This window comes from Bos grunniens, chromosome 10 (assembly GCF_055505025.1).
Source record: "Bos grunniens cultivar Pamir isolate PY7600 chromosome 10, Bosgru_T2T1.0, whole genome shotgun sequence".
Classification (NCBI taxonomy): Eukaryota; Metazoa; Chordata; class Mammalia; order Artiodactyla; family Bovidae; genus Bos; species Bos grunniens.
The window spans coordinates 73,851,099-73,869,207 of record NC_141174.1 but is presented as its reverse complement, the minus strand read 5'-3'; the positions used below and the strand labels follow the sequence as shown (position 1 = coordinate 73,869,207).

The 18,109-nt window shown below is 39.6% G+C and overlaps 1 protein-coding gene across 24 annotated transcripts in view; it reads left to right on the top strand.

Annotated features, from left to right (window-relative positions):
• The window catches only part of FMN1 (formin 1), a 497,211-nt gene that overhangs the window by 123,597 nt on the left and 355,505 nt on the right, over nt 1–18,109 (top strand). For 17 of the 24 annotated variants that reach the window (XR_015135041.1, XM_086322043.1, XM_086322036.1 and 14 more), the window contains one exon: nt 15,705–15,883. The exons of the other annotated variants lie outside the window; for them this stretch is intronic. Coding sequence is in view for 16 of the 17 variants with exons in the window: in XM_086322043.1 (XP_086178169.1) it covers nt 15,705–15,883 (179 nt within the window). In the remaining variant the exon portion in view is untranslated. The remainder of the gene's footprint in view (nt 1–15,704; nt 15,884–18,109) is intronic. 24 annotated transcript variants of the gene reach the window in all.

The following is an 18,109-nucleotide window of genomic DNA, read 5'->3' as shown; positions in this document are numbered from 1 at the left end:
ACAAGAGTCACCTACTAACCTGTCCCCCAGATTCCTCTTATTACCCACAGAATCTCCAGCAATCCTGTTTCCATCTAATGGGATAAATCATGCTAGCTGTTAAGCAAAACCCCCACCACCTTTTGCTTGTTCTTTTTCTGGTAGAAGAAGCTCAAAATGGTCCAGAGAAAATGTGTTTCTAATTCTGGGAAATGACTCCTGCCCCGGACACCTGCCTGGTGCATTTGGCAATGAAACAGTCTGAACACTCAGACCTTTGGGCCTAGACTCATTTATTATGAACCCCTCAGTGCCTAGTCCCTTGTATGGGCAGATGTGAGGCAGATGGCATTTTTTATCGATCATCAGAACAGAGCATGTACTTGGTGTTTTTGGACAGCTCCCCAGCTTACAAATGCTGCCTTCCAGGGCAGCTCCACTGTCTGAGAATCTTTGGAAAGGGTCTCACTCATTTAACACAGAAACCATCACAATGAGATTTCAACATTCTTACTGTTTTTCTTTTCTTTTAATGGAGCAAATGTTAAGGCTCAAATTCACATTGTATTAAAAATAGAAACTATTTTTAAAATTTGTGCAAAGAAAAACAGCATCAGATCCCTTCAGCAGAGTAACACCTTTGTTAATCTAAATCAAGATATCCAACTTTTCCTTTATTGTTTTCTCTTTTCAGTTAATTCACATTATCCTTGATTCCATGGAAAATTATAGAACTATTTGAGAATTAAATTAGCTGGTAAACATTGCTGCAGGAGTAGATACATATTACTCGTTTCCCTAGTAATTGTGTTTTCATTTCCTTTTATTCTCAAAGGCTGAAGCCATCATGGGTATATCTCATGTTTTAATCGTGCTGAATTTGGTTATGTATTATCTCCCCTAACCTCATACCAGGGTGGTTGTGGCTTTCCCTAGGAATTTTCTGCATCACTATCATTGATAGATACGGCTGTCATTTCAAATGAAAGACAAGAAATGATTTGGTGCTTTTGCTCATTAGCAACAAGTCGGTGCAGTGCCTCATATTATTTTAAATCATAAATTGTGAAAATTTGTCAAGAAAATCTAGATCTATGTTTGTAAATAAAATGCAAACCCACAGTAAAAACCTTACACCTGAAATACCTCTCAGCACAATTCAGTCTAATCCTCTTGTCCTTCTGAAGCCATTATTGACAACCTTGTGCTTATTTATAATTTCTCAGCAGTGCTAGACTCAGAGGTTCCAATTCTATTATTTGTTTGGTGGAATCATTCCAGGGAATATTAATCATGAACTTGAGTATATTGATAAGTTCTTCTTAGGTGAAAAATATATGGTGAGCTCAATTCTCTTCTTAGTATAGATTTAGCTCACTTTATGGATCAATTGCTTTCCTGAAAGATTTGCCAATGAAATTAATTTTCTTCTATTAAATTGATTTTTCTACTGCGTTTTAAATTGGAGCTGTGTTTTCTAGTAAACAATAGCCTTAAGGCATAGTAAAATCACATTTGCGATGATAATAGTCTCCTCGTGGGAGGAGGGGAGGCAATTTTCAGATAGTGATAAAATATGAAAAACAAGTTATTAAATTGAAGATGATTAGGATTAATTTTATGTTTTAAATATAAAGGAAAAAAAAACTATGATAACTTAGCCAAACAAACCATTTTGAAAAGACCCTGACTCCTATAATACTCTACTGAGGAAGAACATTAAATTCTTTTTGGTGGCTTAGGTTTTGTTTGCTGCTGCATGCTTTTTTTTTTTTTTTTTAATATTTTTTTCCTTTTGGGCATATACTAGCTTGAAGGGAAAATGAGAAACAGCTGAAATATTTCAAAATGAATCAAATGGAACATGAAAACATATTATTGAACCATTCATTTGAATTTAAAAGTGAACCCTTTGGAGAAATGGAGTTCTGCCCCATTCTTCCTTTTTGCCTTGTGGGGTCTAATTCAGCACCAAGTAAAGAGAAATCATTCTAATAGCGAGTGTATATATAGTGTTTTCAACATTTAGTTCCTCAGTTCTTGGAGACTGCCCTGGAAGTCCAGTGGATAAGATTCGGTGCTTCTAATGCAAGGGGTGTGAGTTTGATCTCTGGTTGGTAAACTTAGATTCTATACAGCTTGGACAAATAAATATTCTCCCTTTTTAAACTATAAATTATTCTTTGATGGATATTTTGTAATATATCTTTATAATAGATCTTTTATTTATTTAGTTTTGGCTGTGCTGGGTCTTCGTTGCTGCATGGGCTTTTCTCTAGTTATGGACAGTGGGATTCTCATTAGGGCTTCCCTGGTGGCTCAGAGGTTAAAGCATCTGCCTACAATGAGGGGAACCCGGGTTCAATCCCTGGGTCGGGAAGATCCCCTGGAGAAGGAAATGGTTGCCGTGATTTCTCTTGTTGCGGAGCATGCCCCCTAGGGTAAACGGGCTTCTGTAGTTGCATCACATGGGCTCGGTAGTGGTGGCTCCCCAGCTCTAGAACACAGACTCAGTAATTGTGGTGCATGGGTTTAGTTGCTCTCAGGCACGTGGGATCCTCCTGGATCAGGGATCAAACCCATGTCTCCTGCATTGGCAGGCGGATTATTTACCACTGGGCCACCGGGAATGCCCTATAATAGAGCTTGAATAACAAAATGATTATTCTTCTAGGATAGATTCACACAAGTCAGGATTTAGTGATTAAAGGATAAGGATGTGTTTAACATTTTAAGTAGGTATCAGCTAACTTTTTCTGTCAAGAGTCAAGTAGTAAATATTTTTTACTTTGTAGGCTAAGGCTTCTTCTCTGTGGCTTCTTCCTCCCCCTACTCTTTCCCCCATTCTCCTCCTCATCCACTACCTCCTCTGCCTGCCTCTTCCTCCTCCTTCTCCTCCTTTAAAAATGGAAAAAAATGCAAAAGCCATTCTTAGCTCACAAGCTGTAGGAAAACAAGCTGTGTGCTGTATCTGGCTCTTGTGCCAGAGTTGTCCACCCCTATTTCAGATACATATTGCCAAATAGCTTATTAAGGATGAACACCAACTTACTCTCTCACCACGGAATTTTTGAGAGTATTTGTTTCACAGTACATTCTTTGTATCATTTTAATATTGATGTGAGGACATTCATTCTAGACTATTTTTCAAAATGTGCAGCTTTAACATTGATTCCTGTTTCTTTGATTGCTGAAGTTTAATATTCTAGGCCCAGTTCAAAATATTCAATTGAAGACATTCACTTGGTGAGGCACTGAAATGAAATAGACGCATCTTTAGTGTATGAAAACTTAAAGTGGTCGGGGATCCTTCTTAGCTTCCTGTTTAATGCACCATGACTGAGTTCCCTTGTTGGAAGCCTCCCTCCTCTGGGCACTAAGATCTCTGAACCCCCCAAGTCCAATGTTGCAAGAATAAGAAGTTAAAATTATGCAAGTGATTAATTAATCTAATAATGTGAGGGGGCCCCTCTCACTTCTACTTTTGGTCTCCACGTCCGTATGTTCTAGGAGAAAGAGCACCAAAATTGTCCTTCTAGTTGAAAGCATATACTATATCTTTGGGGTAATTGCAGAGATTTGTGACACCATCAAAGCTTTGAAAGATGCAGGGGTGGTGACTCATACTGCGCTCCCATTTAAATTCTCTTTTGGCTCGTGAGAAAACAGATGGTTTTTAGAGAATGTCTGGATTATTCTAAACTTAATTACATTGGGATACAAATTGCAAGTGCTGTTTCAGATATGGTATATTTCCTGAGTATATCAACACAGCCTGGGGGAGTTAATATTCATTTATTGATACAGAAAATGCTTTATTTTCATAGCAACCAATTCATCTTCATCTGGAAGGGATAGCAGTGTACTTGTCACTGCCTTACTTTAAGGTATGACAGTTTACTTTTTCTCTGTCATAAAGTCTGAAAGGAGTTTGATCATTTTGATAGCTCTTAAAATATTATGCTGACCCATTACATTGCTGCTATTATTTCGTCTGGATACAGCAAGCATCAGATAGCAAGTGCCCTAAATGCCTTAATAATAAAAGCATGCTAAAAGGTAGGAAATAAACACCATTCCTGATTCAAATTACTCTATCAGAGTCCTGGCAGAAAACAGAGGGTATATATTCAAAAGTAAACTTAATAAAGAGATTATGTCCAGATCAATGAAGAAAACCAGCATGAGTTTGTGAGGTTCCTAGACACTAGCAAAAAACCATTATCAGCCCTAGGGGAATGAAGGAGGAAATGGCAGAGACTGTTATAGTAAGCTGGCAAGAACTGGAGATATGGAACAGGGCCAGATGGCAAAGATATGGTTGCTAAAAAAAGTAGCCACCTTTAAAAGTCTTGATCCAGCAGGTCAAAAGTGACACAACCTCTTTCTCCTTTTGCTCCCACATCTCACAGTCATTGGTTGTCCATGCTTAAGGTCTGGAGATTTAAAAACTTTTTGGGAGCTCTGAGTGCTTGTGAAAGTCAATTTTCCTTTAAATATATTCTGTCTCTCCTGGACCCCTGCTTCTAATTTTACGTACATTAGACTACTTGACAGTGTCCCATAGGCCACTGGGGCCCTTTTAATTATTTTTCAGTCCAAAAATCACCTCTTAGCTATAGGCCTAGGCAATTTTGAAGCTCACTTCATTTGTTGTACCTCTCTCAAGGATTACAGTACTTCCACTGCTTGCTGCTGCTGCTGCTGCTAAGTCACTTCAGTCCTGTCCGACTCTGTGCGACCCCATGGACTGCAGCCCACCAGGCTCCCCCGTCCCTGGGATTTTCCAGGCAAGAGTACTGGAGTGGGGTACCATTGCCTTCTCTGGCATTGCTTGCTAGCAAATATCTGAAAATAGTTAATTTCCTATATTTTGCTTAGTTTTCAGTTGTTTATGGCAGGAGGCTAATTCTAGGCTTTGGGTTCAGAACCTAATTCTCGTGCTTGCTGTTTGACCCTGGGCAAAGTTAATGTCTGTATTCATTAGTTTTACATCTAACTTGCAGGATTATTGTGAAGATTCTCAATAATGTGCAAAATACATAAAGTGTGTGATGCATAGTAAACATGCCATATGTAGGACATACCTTACCCTTAGGAGAGTGAATTTTTGGAGAGAGAAAGTGATAATCAGGCCTCAGCTAAGGTTGCTGGGATAAAGTGCTGGACTTCTGTTCAGTACTAATGCCTGGGAGAAGAAGGGAGATAGAAAAACTCTGTTTCCTAAGACACAGAAAAAGGGGTTCATTTAAACAAGCCTGCTGTTTCTAGGATGCTGCTATTTAGCTGATCTGCTGAAAAACTCATCGCTTCAGTTCCAAATCATTGAGTGGTCAAGATAATCTCCAAAGCTTTCTAGCTAGAAGGACAAAGGTCACTGACAGATGACTAGACCAGCCCAATTGGCTCTTTGAAGTCAACTATTGGTCTAACAGCTGGGATAGGGCTACGGCTCAGGTGTTGTGCAGTTGCTAAGTAATGTCCAACTCTTTGCGACCTCATGGACTACAGCATGCCAGGCTTACCTGTCCTTCACTGTGTCCTGGAGTTTGCTCATACTCATGTTGATTGAGTCGGTGATGCCATCTCATCCTTGTCATCCCCTTCTCTTCCTGCCCTCAGTTTTTCCAGCATCAGGGTCTTTTCCAATGTGTTGACTCTTCACATCAGGTGGCCAAAGTATTGGCACTTCAGTTTCAACATCAGTGCTTCCTATGAATATTCAGGGTTGATTACCTTTAGAACTGATTGGTTTGATCACCTTGCTCTCCAAGGGACTCCTAAGAGTCTTATCCAGCACCACAGTTCAAAAGCATCAATTCTTTGGCACTGAGCCTTCTTCATGATCCAACTTTCACATCTGTATACGACTACTGGAAAAACCACAGCTTTGATTATATGGATGTTTGTTGGCAAAGTGATGTCTCTGCTTTTTAATATGCTGTCTAGGCTTATCATTGCTTTTCTTCCAAGGAACAACCATCTTTTAATTTTGTGGCTGCAGTTACTATCTACAGTGATTTTGGAGCCCAAGGAAATAAAAGCTGCCACTGTTTCCACTTTTTCCCCGTCTATTTGCTATGAAGTGATGGGACCAGATGCCATGATCTTTGTTTTTGAATGTTGAGTTTTAAGTCAGCTTGTTCACTCTACTCTTTCATCCTTATCAAGAGGCTCTTTAGTTCCTCTGCACTTTATGCCATTAGAGTGGTATCATCTGCATATCTGAGGTTGTTGATACTTCCCCTGGCAATCTTGATTCCAGCTTGTGATTCATCCAGCCTGGCATTTCACATGATGTACTCTGCATATAAGTTAAATAAACTGGGTGACAATATACATCCTTGACATACTCCTTTCCAAATTTTGAACCATTGTTTGTTCCTTGTCTGGTTCTAATAGTTGCTTCTTGACCAGCTTATAGGTTTCTCAGGAGACAGGTAAAGTGGTCTGGTATTCCCATCTCCTTCAGAATTTTTCAGTTTGTTGTGATCCACAGTCAAAGGCTTTAGCATAGTCAATGAAAACAGAAGATGTTTTTCGGGAATTCCCTTTCTTTTTCTATGATCCAACAGTTGATGACAATTTGGTTTCTAGTTCCTCTGCCTTTTCTAAATCCAGCTTGTACATCTGGAAGTTCCTGGTTTACATACTGCTGAAGCCTAGCTAGAAGGATTTTGAGCATTACCTTGCTAGCATGTGAAATGAGCACAATTGTATGGTAGTTTGAACATTCTTTGGCATTCCCCTTCTTTGGGATTGGAATGAAAACTGACTTCTTCCAGTCCTGTGGCCAGTGCTGAGTTTTCCAAACTTGCTGACATATTGAATGCAGCACTTTAACAGCGTCATCTTTTAGAATTTGAAATATCTTAGCTAGAATTCCATCACTTCCACTAGCTTTGTTTGTCGTAATGTTTTCTAAGGCCTACTTGACTTCACACTCCAGGATGTGTTCTCTAGGTGAGTGACCACACCATTATTATCTAGGTCATTAAAACCTTTTTTTTTTTTTTTTGTATAGTTCTTCTGTGTATTCTTGTCACCTCTTCTTAATCTCTTCTGCTTCTGTGAGGTCCTTGCTTTTTCTGTCCTTTATTGAGCCCATCTTTGCATGAAATATTCCCTTTGTATCTCTGATTTTGTTGAAGAGACCTCTAGTCTTTCCCAGTCTATTGTTCCCTTCTATTTCTTTGCATTGTTTACTTACGAAGGCTTTCTTCAGTCTCCTTGCTATTCTCTGGAGCTCTGCCTTCAGTTGGATGTATCTTTCCTTTTCTCCTTTGCCTTTTGCTTCTCTTCTTTTCTCAGCTATTTGTAAGGTCTCCTCAGACAGCCACTTTGCCTTCTTGCATTTCTTTTCCTTGGGGGTGGTTTTGGTCACCACAGCATGTACAGTGTTGTAAACCTCACCCATAGTTCTTGAGGCACTCTCTCTACCAGATCTAATAATCCCTTGAATCTATTTGTCACCTCCACTATATAATCATAAGGGATTTGATTTAGGTCATACCTGAATGGCCTAGTGGTTTTCCCTACTTTCTTCAATATAAGCCTAAATTTTGGAATAAGGAGCTCATGATCTGAGCCACAGTCAGCTCCCAGTCTTGTTTTTGCTGACTGTATAGTCAGTGAAAAGGCTTAGGTGGGAATTCTGTAATCTAGCAATTTCTCTCAGAATTTAATATTAGAAAAACTTTTGTCCGCCCACAGAATTAGTGATTCTTCTTTTTGGTAATAGAGGTGAAATAACTAAATACAGCTTCATCCTTGCTTTATAAGAACACTCAAAACCGTATTTTGTTCTTAGTATCTCAAATGTTTACCTTTAGAATTAGCATATGTGCCTTCTTTTTTTCTTTGTATCACTCTTTTATGTGTATTCATTTTTTGGTGAATTTCTTAAGATCATTTCTTTTTAGAGAGATTTTTAGAAAACATGTTGATTATATATTTTATCATCCAAGGCTTAGTTTTTTTTTTTTTTTTGTACTACCTTGGCTATTAAGATAATTAGTAATTATGTCATATCTCTTCAAGAGTTGGGTTTCCCACTGGTGGAATTATCCCCATAATAACTGGGGCAATGTGACTAAAAAGAAAAAAAGGTTATTCAAATTTATTTATAATGAATACTGTAAGAAACACATTTATTCTTGTTCTTCAGTAATTTTTTTCAATAAGCAAGTATATTCCTCATGACCAAGCAGACCAAAAGTATTGATAACCTAGGCATTTGAAGTACCAATATCAATTTCTTCAGCATTTACTATATGCAAATGGACAGAGGGCTCTTAATATCTCAGTGAACATTACAGCCTTCCAGATTTGACCGTTTCTTGGTCTTTTCTGTACCAAACCTTACTTAGGTTCTCCTCCTCCTCCCTTGTATCATTTCTAAAGCAGAGTGACTCAGCAGCATTTGCGCTTTTTTAAATACACATCCCTGTTTTCAGGTGTTAAAATATCCAATATAACTATAGCCACAGTTCAGTTTCCTGAAATGAGTAATATTTGCCTCTCATCTAACATTTGTATTCTCTACAGGAAAAGATCATGGAAGGAGGTTAATGTAATAATCATAAAAAAAGATTTGATGTACCTCTTTAAAAAGCAATTTCATCTATAGTGATGCCTATAAATAGTTTCATTCATGCTCTAGTCTCCTGTGTTTGAACTTCGGGAAAATGTGTCTTAGTGTGTCTCTAAAGTGCCCCAAGGAGCTGCACTTTCTAGAGATGATCAGCCACTTTCTGAGAGCTATTGCATTTGATGATGTGAATTCTATTTTTAGAACTTGAACAGATTTGGGATCTGCTGCACTGGAGTGCTACTGTGAATTCTTATGAGCTTAATTTTTCTTCCCTGTATCTTCTTTGACAAAAAAAAATAGTCCTTAACACAAGTATGTGATGTGTAATATGCTTTTGTTGTAAACAGCTTTCTTCTTCTTTTTTTTTTTTTAATTAAAATAGGATCTTATTTTCATACTCCATCAATTGATCACCCTGAGTCCACGAAAAGTTTTCTGCAGGAAAACGATTTTGAGCACAGCTCAATATTAGGCATATTTTTATTATGCTCATCTTACTAATGAGGAAATAAAGATTCAAGGAGGTCTGGTAATTCCACCAACATCAAAACAATTAGTAAAGGTTACAGTTAAGACTCGATCCCACCTATCAAACCATTCACATCTCCTTCTTCCTCAGACTTCAGTATTCCCATCTGGGAATTGACAATAATGTCCTCCTCTAAACAGCATGAAAGATTTCCTTGGAACCTGGATTTTAGTTCTGCCTTTGCCACTATCTGGGCATGTCAGAAATATTACAATCTTCCTGGGTTTCTATTCCCTGAACTATAAAATGAGCAATAGGGAGGGGAGATAAATAAGATCCCCTCTAACTCTAAATTATATTTTGTTTGAATTCGCACATAATCTTAAAAATCCAAATAACGTTGCATTTGTTCTATGGAATTGGATGCTTTCTTCATAGATTCTGAAATTGATATGCCTACCCCTCCATCTGTCTTACTTCTGGTTCTACCCACAGCCTTCTCTGCCTCTGGACACTGTCCACCTGTCTGTCTGTGCTCATCATTTCTCTCTCTATGTACTTCTTATGAGGAGAGTTAGAGGCTGAGCTGGATTAGTAAGATACTTTCTCAAAGTTGTGTCTGCCTGGCTGGTTTAAATATCACAAGGAATGAAAATTGGGACAGTGGGATTGCCGAGGGTTGATCTCTAATTGACAGATACCAGCCATGAGACTTTTGCCAAAGCTCCGTCTTCCTAGACATAGACATGAATAATTACACACAGGCACACACCCTCTTTACAAGTACTTAACAATGTCACTTTCCATTAGCTACACATTTAGATTGCTGTCTCTCTTGCTTGTAAGTACATGTTTGAATAACATAACGGAAGACAACCTGTCTCTCTTTACATATCAGTTCTGATATTCACGGTTGAGAAAATTTCACCTCTTTGGATTTATTTTAAGTCAAGTTTGATGGATGGCCTTGGGAGCTACAGCATAGGAACAAAACTCATGAGAGTTTCAGGCTGAGGGTTTTTTTTTTTTCTCTCTTCTCCTTTTGGAGGCATAATACTCCATCATTGCTGTCAAGTGAGGGCTCAGTATGATGTGAAAATTAGAGGAGAAAGGCTGAAAGCCACTGTAATTTTGTTCCTTAGAGATTTTTGTCCAGATCTGATTATACAGTATGCTTGCATACTTCTCTTTGGACATTGGTGTGTGTGTGTGTGTGTGTGTGATAATTAAAACCAATGCCTGGTAAATAAGGTTATCATTTTTAATGAAATGTAGTTTGTGTGTGGATTGTGGTATGAATAAGAATATGGGCATGCTGTGATTTTTCACCTAATATTTTCAAAACCTAACACAGTGAATATTTTCAGTACAAATTATAAATGAAACATATTGTAGTCTTTTAGTCCTCTCAGCTGAAATGGTTTGGTTTTTTTTGAATAGGTATGGTGTTTCTGGTGGGGACAGATGATAGAGTGTATAAGGCAGCTATTTCAACATACAAAACTCAAATCTTAGTGGCTCAGAGCAAATATGTATTATTTTTGTCCATTGGTCTAAGAGTTGGCAAGGTTCACTTGATCTGATCTGAGTTCAGCTGTGCTGGCTCAGGGAGGTAGGATAGGGTTTGGGTCTGCCCTGTGTCTAAGTCCAGGCTCCCTAGACGTGCTTATTTTGTGGTAATGGCAGAAACACAAGGCAGGGTGTTAAAACACACAACGCCTCTCCAGGTCTTGGCTCAGGACTGGCACAGTGTCACACTGGCCACATTCAGTTTCACCAGACAAGTCACAGGGCCACACCCAGCATCCAGGGACTCGGAGTCCATGGACCTGGGGAAATGTATGACATCTACATCGGTGGGAGAAGCTACAAAAGCAACTGGAAAGGCCTTGGGTGAATAATCACAATGAAGTGAGAGAGTAAAGATGTGGGAACAATAAACCAGTATATCTAAGGTAGGGAGACTAACTCCACTGGGGAAGCTGGGCTGTGGAGACTGCCTCCAGGTTTAAATGGCACATCACGTTTCCTTTCCGTCTGCTTCCTTTGTATTGATAATTGACAGCAAAATCCCAGTTTGATGTTGTAGGTTAGCATCAGGAAGTGCAGCTCATATGGGAAAAACACAGACTTTCAAAGTGGTCCCAAGGTAAGTTGCCCTTCCTGTACTGTGACTGTGCTGTATGTTGTATTAACAGATGGTCAATTGTGGAATTAACCTGTGTGTGTACATGTGGTCCATCAAGCTGCTGAAATGATTCTGAGAAACAAAATAACTAATAAATACTGAGTAAAAATTAGATTTATAGTCTGTGCACATGAAAGGGGGAAGACATGATTATGTTGATAAGGCTGTTTTAAGCTTTTCGTAAAATGTTCCCATGAAAATCTAACACCTCAAAATCTATTTGCATTAGAAATTTAAATGATATTTGACTGTTGTGACAGAATATGCTTACCTAATTTCGGATAATTTTTATCTCTCTTTATTAAATATATTCAGTTGAAGAGAGTAGTATGGATACTACCTAATTTAGTAGGCATAGACATATGCTTTATTTTTGACTGTTCAAAAAATGAGTTGATATTATTAAAACTTTTCAAAGACTTACTTTAGTTATACACACACACACACACACACATATATATATACATTATTTTTAAATATCCTTTTTCATTATGGCTTATCATATTGACTACAGTTTTCTGTGCTATACAGCAGGACCTTGTTGTTTATCCATTCTATAATATATATAGTGAAATCGGAGGTTGGGGTTCGCAGACCATTATATGCAGAATGGATATACAGATCCTACTGTATAGCACAGGGTACTTACTATATTCAATATCCTGTAACAAACCACATTGGAAAAGAATATTTTCAGTTTTAGGCAATGAGACTAAAGCAGAAGCCTGACAAGAGATTTCTAGAAATGTTTCTCTTTCCTGCTCAATGGTAACAACAGCTCTGGCACTGACTTTTCTCCTCATGCCTGGAGATGGAACAGGAATCTTGGAGGCAAGAAACAAAATGCCAGCCTATGATGATGATGTAATAGAAAGCCAGAAGGATGCATCCTTAAGCTGTTTATCAATGCCAGCAACCAACCAACCTCCCTGCAGTTTTCCTACTATGACAAATAAATGGGCTATCCACGCTGGCTCAGCGGTAAGGGTTCCGCCTACAATGCTGGAGATGCGGGTTTGGATCCCTGGGAGGAGGTGGCCACCCACTCCAGTATTCTTGCAGGAGGGTTACATGGACAGAGGAGCCTGGCGGACTGCAGTCCATGGGGTCGCAGGGAGTGGAACACAACTGAGCACATATACATAAATAAGAAATAGATAAATGGCAAATTTGTGAGACATCTTAAATAGTGGTTCCCGATACTTGTAAGTAGATTCAAACTAGTATACTTTTTAGAATATATGAAAATGCAGTGTGTGTTAGTCCCTCGGTCGTGTCCAACTCTTTGTGACAGCGGGGACTGTGGACCGCTGGGCTCCTCTGTCCATGGGATTCTCCAGGCGGGAGTGCTGGAGTGGGTGGCCATTTCCTCCTCCAGGGGATTTTCCAGACCCAGGGGTCGAACCCAAGTCTCCTGCTTTGGGGGGCGGAGGGGATTCTTTTCGTCTGAACCACCAGGGAATCCCCAGGGATATTATGCAAAAACAAATAAGCCTATAACCATAGAAGATAAAATCAGTGAGACTTCTAATATCAATTAGCTGGACAGAAAACAGACATTTCAAGAGTGTTTTTATATGAATGAATGAGAAAATAGATGGTCCAAAATAAAAGTTTGTTCTTCATTAAACTATTGTGTTCTTTGACAAGAAAAAAAAAAGAAAATATATACATATATGAATAACTCAATCACTTTGCTCTACAGCAGAAATTAACACAACATTGTATATCAATTATACTTTGATAAAAATAATAAAAGAATTTATTAGTTTATGTCCTTTCCAATGGTGCATTTGTCTTGTGTCCTCGCCTACTTTGTCAGACTTTTGAGAAGTGTTTTGTTACTTATTTCTGCCCTTGGTCTTTCCTGTCCTAACAACCTTTCCCCAGATTACTACCCACCATAGTTTTACCTTAAATGTTTGCTTCATAGGGATATTGTCTGGTTAAAATTAGGTATTAGAAACGGGTTCTTCATAATTAAAACTGTTTCTAATATGCACTTACTTTTCATTGTTTCTGCCTAAACTTCGCATTGTCTTTCCCTCTGCATTAAGTCAGCTAGATCGCACCCCACACCTGCTTCATGTAGTGGTGGACAGCCACGAAAGGTGTGTGGATGCATTTCCATGGGCGTCTGCATTTTAGCTAAGGACACGAGGTCCTTATCCCCGTGGGAATTTACCACTGTCTTATACCTAAATGATGAACCACTCACCAGACAATGTGCCTTTGAGGATCAAGATGTCTTCCCTTAGGTGTTGCACAGCATGCTCTTTGTGATGTATACAGCATGTTTTATGTTGTTTTGTCAATCTGTGTAAACTGTACCCAAAGCCAGAAGCTATTCCAAAATAAAAGTGGGAAGTGGAGGGGGTTGAAATGAGAGGTGTGATTAGTAATGAATACATTTTGAAGACAAAGTAACTAGGTTAGAGTACATCATAAATTTTAAAAGGCTTATTTTCTCTTTTCTTGCCAAAAATGAGGGGAGATGAGCTAAATAAATAGAAGTTATCTAAACAGAAATATTCTAGGAGAGGGATAAGCTTTATAAATGGAAATTAAAAGGGGTCCACACTTTAGTCTCTTCATCTCTTAAAGCATGGCTCGCACTGCACTCTTCTTGGGGTCACCATGAGTATACAGGAGGAGCTTAGTAGACTGTCTCCTCTCTGAGGTTCTTTTAGGCATTATTCCTCCCTGTCTTCTGAGCAGGAGTGGGGGCCACTCTGTAGCACACGAAGCCCTAAACAAGAGCCCAGAAGAAAGTCTGTCTGGAGACAGTAGGTACAAAGAGGCTAGTGGAAAGAATGAGGCCAAGTTCCTGAAAAAACCCTCATTCTAAGACACCTAACTCAGGTGAAGAAAGGGCTTACGTGTAACCTTCTGGATGCAGAGTAGATGCCCAAGGCCCTGGACCTTCATTTTCTTGGTTTTCACTGCAGTGTTTTGTGGACAGCCTGCCAGAGGGCAACCATAGAGACACTGTGACCTGTATCATCTTTCAGTTTTAAAGTGTGATTGGAAACCAACCAACCCAACAGGCAAACAAAAAGCAAAACCTTGGGTGTTTCCAAATTTTCTCCTGAAATGCTACACTAATATAAAGGAGAAGTGTGTTATCCCACAGTCCTTTTGTTTGCTGACTTACTCTCGGCTCAGATTACTTGTAAGTCAGGTGTTCAGCATGGCTGAAGTCATTGGCTGGCTTTGGGTCCCTGCCAAAGAGACACTATTACAAGGATTATGTGTAATAAACACCCTGTCACATATCCAGCAGTCATCTCTATTGCAAAAGTACACTGAGCCTAAACTCTTAACTTCTGCCTGGTTGCTTAATATCCAAGTTTGCTTACCAGGAACTAGAATAGGTCTAGGAGCCTGAGAGCTCTATGGGACATTAGGGGTGATCTCGTTGTTTCTAAACTCTATTCAAGTGGAACACACTGGTGGCTTGTGACATGTTTAACAGGTGTCCCTTTAATTGGATTCTGTGGTCAACTAAGTTTGGAAAATGCTATTATATAGAGTTAAGTTTCTTTGCTAAAGGACATCTCAAATTCTTTAGTATGCTAACATGAGTCATGGCTCTGGGGATAAAAGCTACATGCTTACTTGACCACAAAGTCCTTTTATTGTAGGACAGGTATCGCCATCTCAAAAATGTCAGGCAGAGACCATGGAGTCTCGTCATTAAGAGCACACCTGCCTGTGTGTGACTGCCTGGGTTCAATTCCTGGCTTTATCATTTACTGATCTTAAGCCATTCACTGAAAATCTTTGCACTTCAGTTTTCTCATCTAAAATGAGAACCCTAATGATACCTACCTATAGAGTTATTTTGAAAACCGAACAGGGTTAAGAACCGTGCCTGTCACATAGTTGACTATTATCACCCTAACATAGTTCAAAGAAGAGCTAGCTTAATACTCTCATTCTGGAGATAGGAAAGTGAGTTCCTAGTGCACTCACGTGGGTGTCACTCATTCAACACACTGACCAAAGGCCAGCTATCCCCAGAAATGAAGATGAACTGGATGCAGTTCCTGCCCTCGAAGAATACACACAAGTGACTTGGTTCAGGTGATACCTTTTGCAAGTAAAGCCAACTTGTAAGTCAGGAGTCCAGGACTCCTGACTTCTGTCCTGCAGCTCATCCTCTGATTCTGTTCTGAAAGAGAATCATCTATATAGCCTGATTGGTAAGCAGGAATAGGAAGCACTGAGTACAACTAATAGACTTATTTTTTATATGCCTTGGATATGAGGGCATATATTTTAATTCATTCTGAGTGTGATGCAGAAAGAATACTTAAGATAAGCACTTTTGGAGGAAAGCAAACCCTAAAAATATAACCTAGGAAGGGAAGGAAGAGGTGCTATGCAGTGGCCCACATAGGAGTCCCCAGAAGTGGCTGGCTTGATGCATTGTCACCACTGTGTCACTCATGGACTTCTCTGCTTTGGTCTAGGCATCTCCTCTGAGGCCTTTGCCCAGGACAGCTTCAGTGAGCAGACAGCAGCTAAAGACCTTCCCAGCAAAGATGGAGGTGCATGGGTCCTGGCTTACAGAGCAGGGCCAGCCTGTCCATTTCTGCTCCACGAGGAAAGAGAGAAACCCAACAGAAATGAATTGCACTTGGATCTCCATGTGAGTAGAAACCTTTGTGTTTGGGCTATGACTCTTTGTATGTAATAGAGACTCATTTACTATGCATTTAACATAAAGTGTGTCTGCGAGGCTGCTAAAGCTGTCTTTTGTGTGAGGGTCATTGTCTAAAAATCAGTCAGCTGCAGAAAACAGATATACGTTGCTGATTTGAAATTTGTGCACTAGAAAGTGACTGTGTTTACACAGTCATGGAAATACCTGAGCATTTACAGAGTATTCTGCTAATATCACTTTGTGGCCTAAACCTCATTGTGGGAGACGCCATTTGTCACTCCTAATATTTTTCTAAAAATTTGAGAACATACAGTAACTGACTGATATGATCTGGATCCTCCAGTGAAATTCAAATAGCCTGTCTTCCACATTCCTGCACCTTCCTTTCTCTGCAGCCACTCAAGTAACAGGTGAACAGTTTGGCAGGAAATCTGCCAAATGCAGGATGACCCGTTGAAAAAACAGCCTTCTCTTTCCCATTCTTTTACGGATTCAGTGACACAGAAGCACTGACTGACCTATACAAAGCAGAGGGCTGGGTTTTACCTACTTGCACATTGTAGACTGTCACAATTGTCCCCGCCCCCCTTCACTTCCCCATTTTCTGTGAGAGACGGGAGTGAGCATTAGGAATCCAAGAGAGGCTTCCTCACCGCACCCTCCCCACCACCCCTGCCATTAACTTTAAAACTTACTGACAATTTTGTGTTCCTGATTTCATTTAACACCTTCCAATTCATTACTTTCAAGCCTGGAAGTATGTTTTTGATGAGTTGTGGCCTGTAATATTCTCAGGGTGACAATTTTCTCAGGCATCCAAGAGCACAAGAATCTTGTACTTTTCATAATCATAAGACCACAGTCATCGTATGTCATTTTAGAAAAACATTGGACATCTCAGTTATTGTAAAAGGAGGTGTGGAATGAAGCTGAGAGATGTAAAAACTACAAGCCTTCATGAGATGAACTGGAAATTTGTAGTTTTTTTTAACCTCAGTTCAGTTCTGTCGCTCAGTCGTGTCTGACTCTTTGCGACCCCATGGACTGCAGCATGCCAGGCTTCCCTGTCCATCAACAACTTACTCACACTCACATGAGCTTACTCAAACTCATGTCCATTGAGTCAGTGATACCATCCAAACATCTCATCCTCTGTTGTCCTCTTCTCCTCCCGCCTTCAGTCTTTCCCAGCATCAGGGTCTTTTCAAATGAGTCAGTTCTTCACATCAGGTGGCCAAAGTATTGGAGTTTCAGCTTTAGCATCAATCCTTCCAATGAATGTTCAGGACTGATTTCCTTCAGGGTGGACTGGTTGGATCTCCTTGCAGTCCAAGGAACTAACTCTCAAGAGTTTTCTCCAATACCACAGTTCAAAAGCATCAATTCTTCGGCGCTCGGCTTTCTTTATAGTTCAACTGTCACATCCATACATGGCTACTGGAAAAACCATAGCTTTGACTAGACAGACCTTTGTCAGCAAGGTAATGTCTCTGCTTTTTAATATGCTATCTAGGTTGGTCATAACTTTTCTTCCAAGGAGCAAGCATCTTTTAATTTCATGGCTTCAGTTACCATCTGCAGTGATTTGGGAACCCCCAAAAATAAAGTCTCTCACTGTTTCCATTGTTTCCCCATATATTTGCCATGAAGTGAAGGGACCAGATGCCATGATCTTCGTTTTCTGAATGTTGAGTTTTAAGCCAATTTTTTTTCACTCTCCTCACTCACTTTCATCAAGAGGCTTTTTAGTTCCTCTTCACTTTCTGCCATAAGGGTGGTGTCATCTGCATATCTGAGGTTATTGATATTTCTTCTGACAGTTTTGATTCCAGCCTGTGCTTCTTCCAGTCCAGCATTTCTCATGATGTACTCTGCATATAAGTTAAATAAGCAGGGTGACAATATATAGCCTTGACATACTCCTTTTCCTATTTGGAACCAGTCTGTTGTTCCATGTCCAGTTCTAACTGTTGCTTCTTGACCTGCATACATATTTCTCAGGAGGCAGGTCAGGTGGTCTGGTATTCCCATCTCTTTCAGAATTTTCCAGTTTGTTGTGATCCACACAGTCAAAGCCTTTTGACTTTTTTTTTTTAAACTTAACAATATTGTATTGGTTTTGCCAAATATCAAAATGAATCCACCACAGGTATACACGTGTTCCCCATCCTGAACCGTCCTCCCTCCTCCCTCCCAGTACTGGCTCTAAAA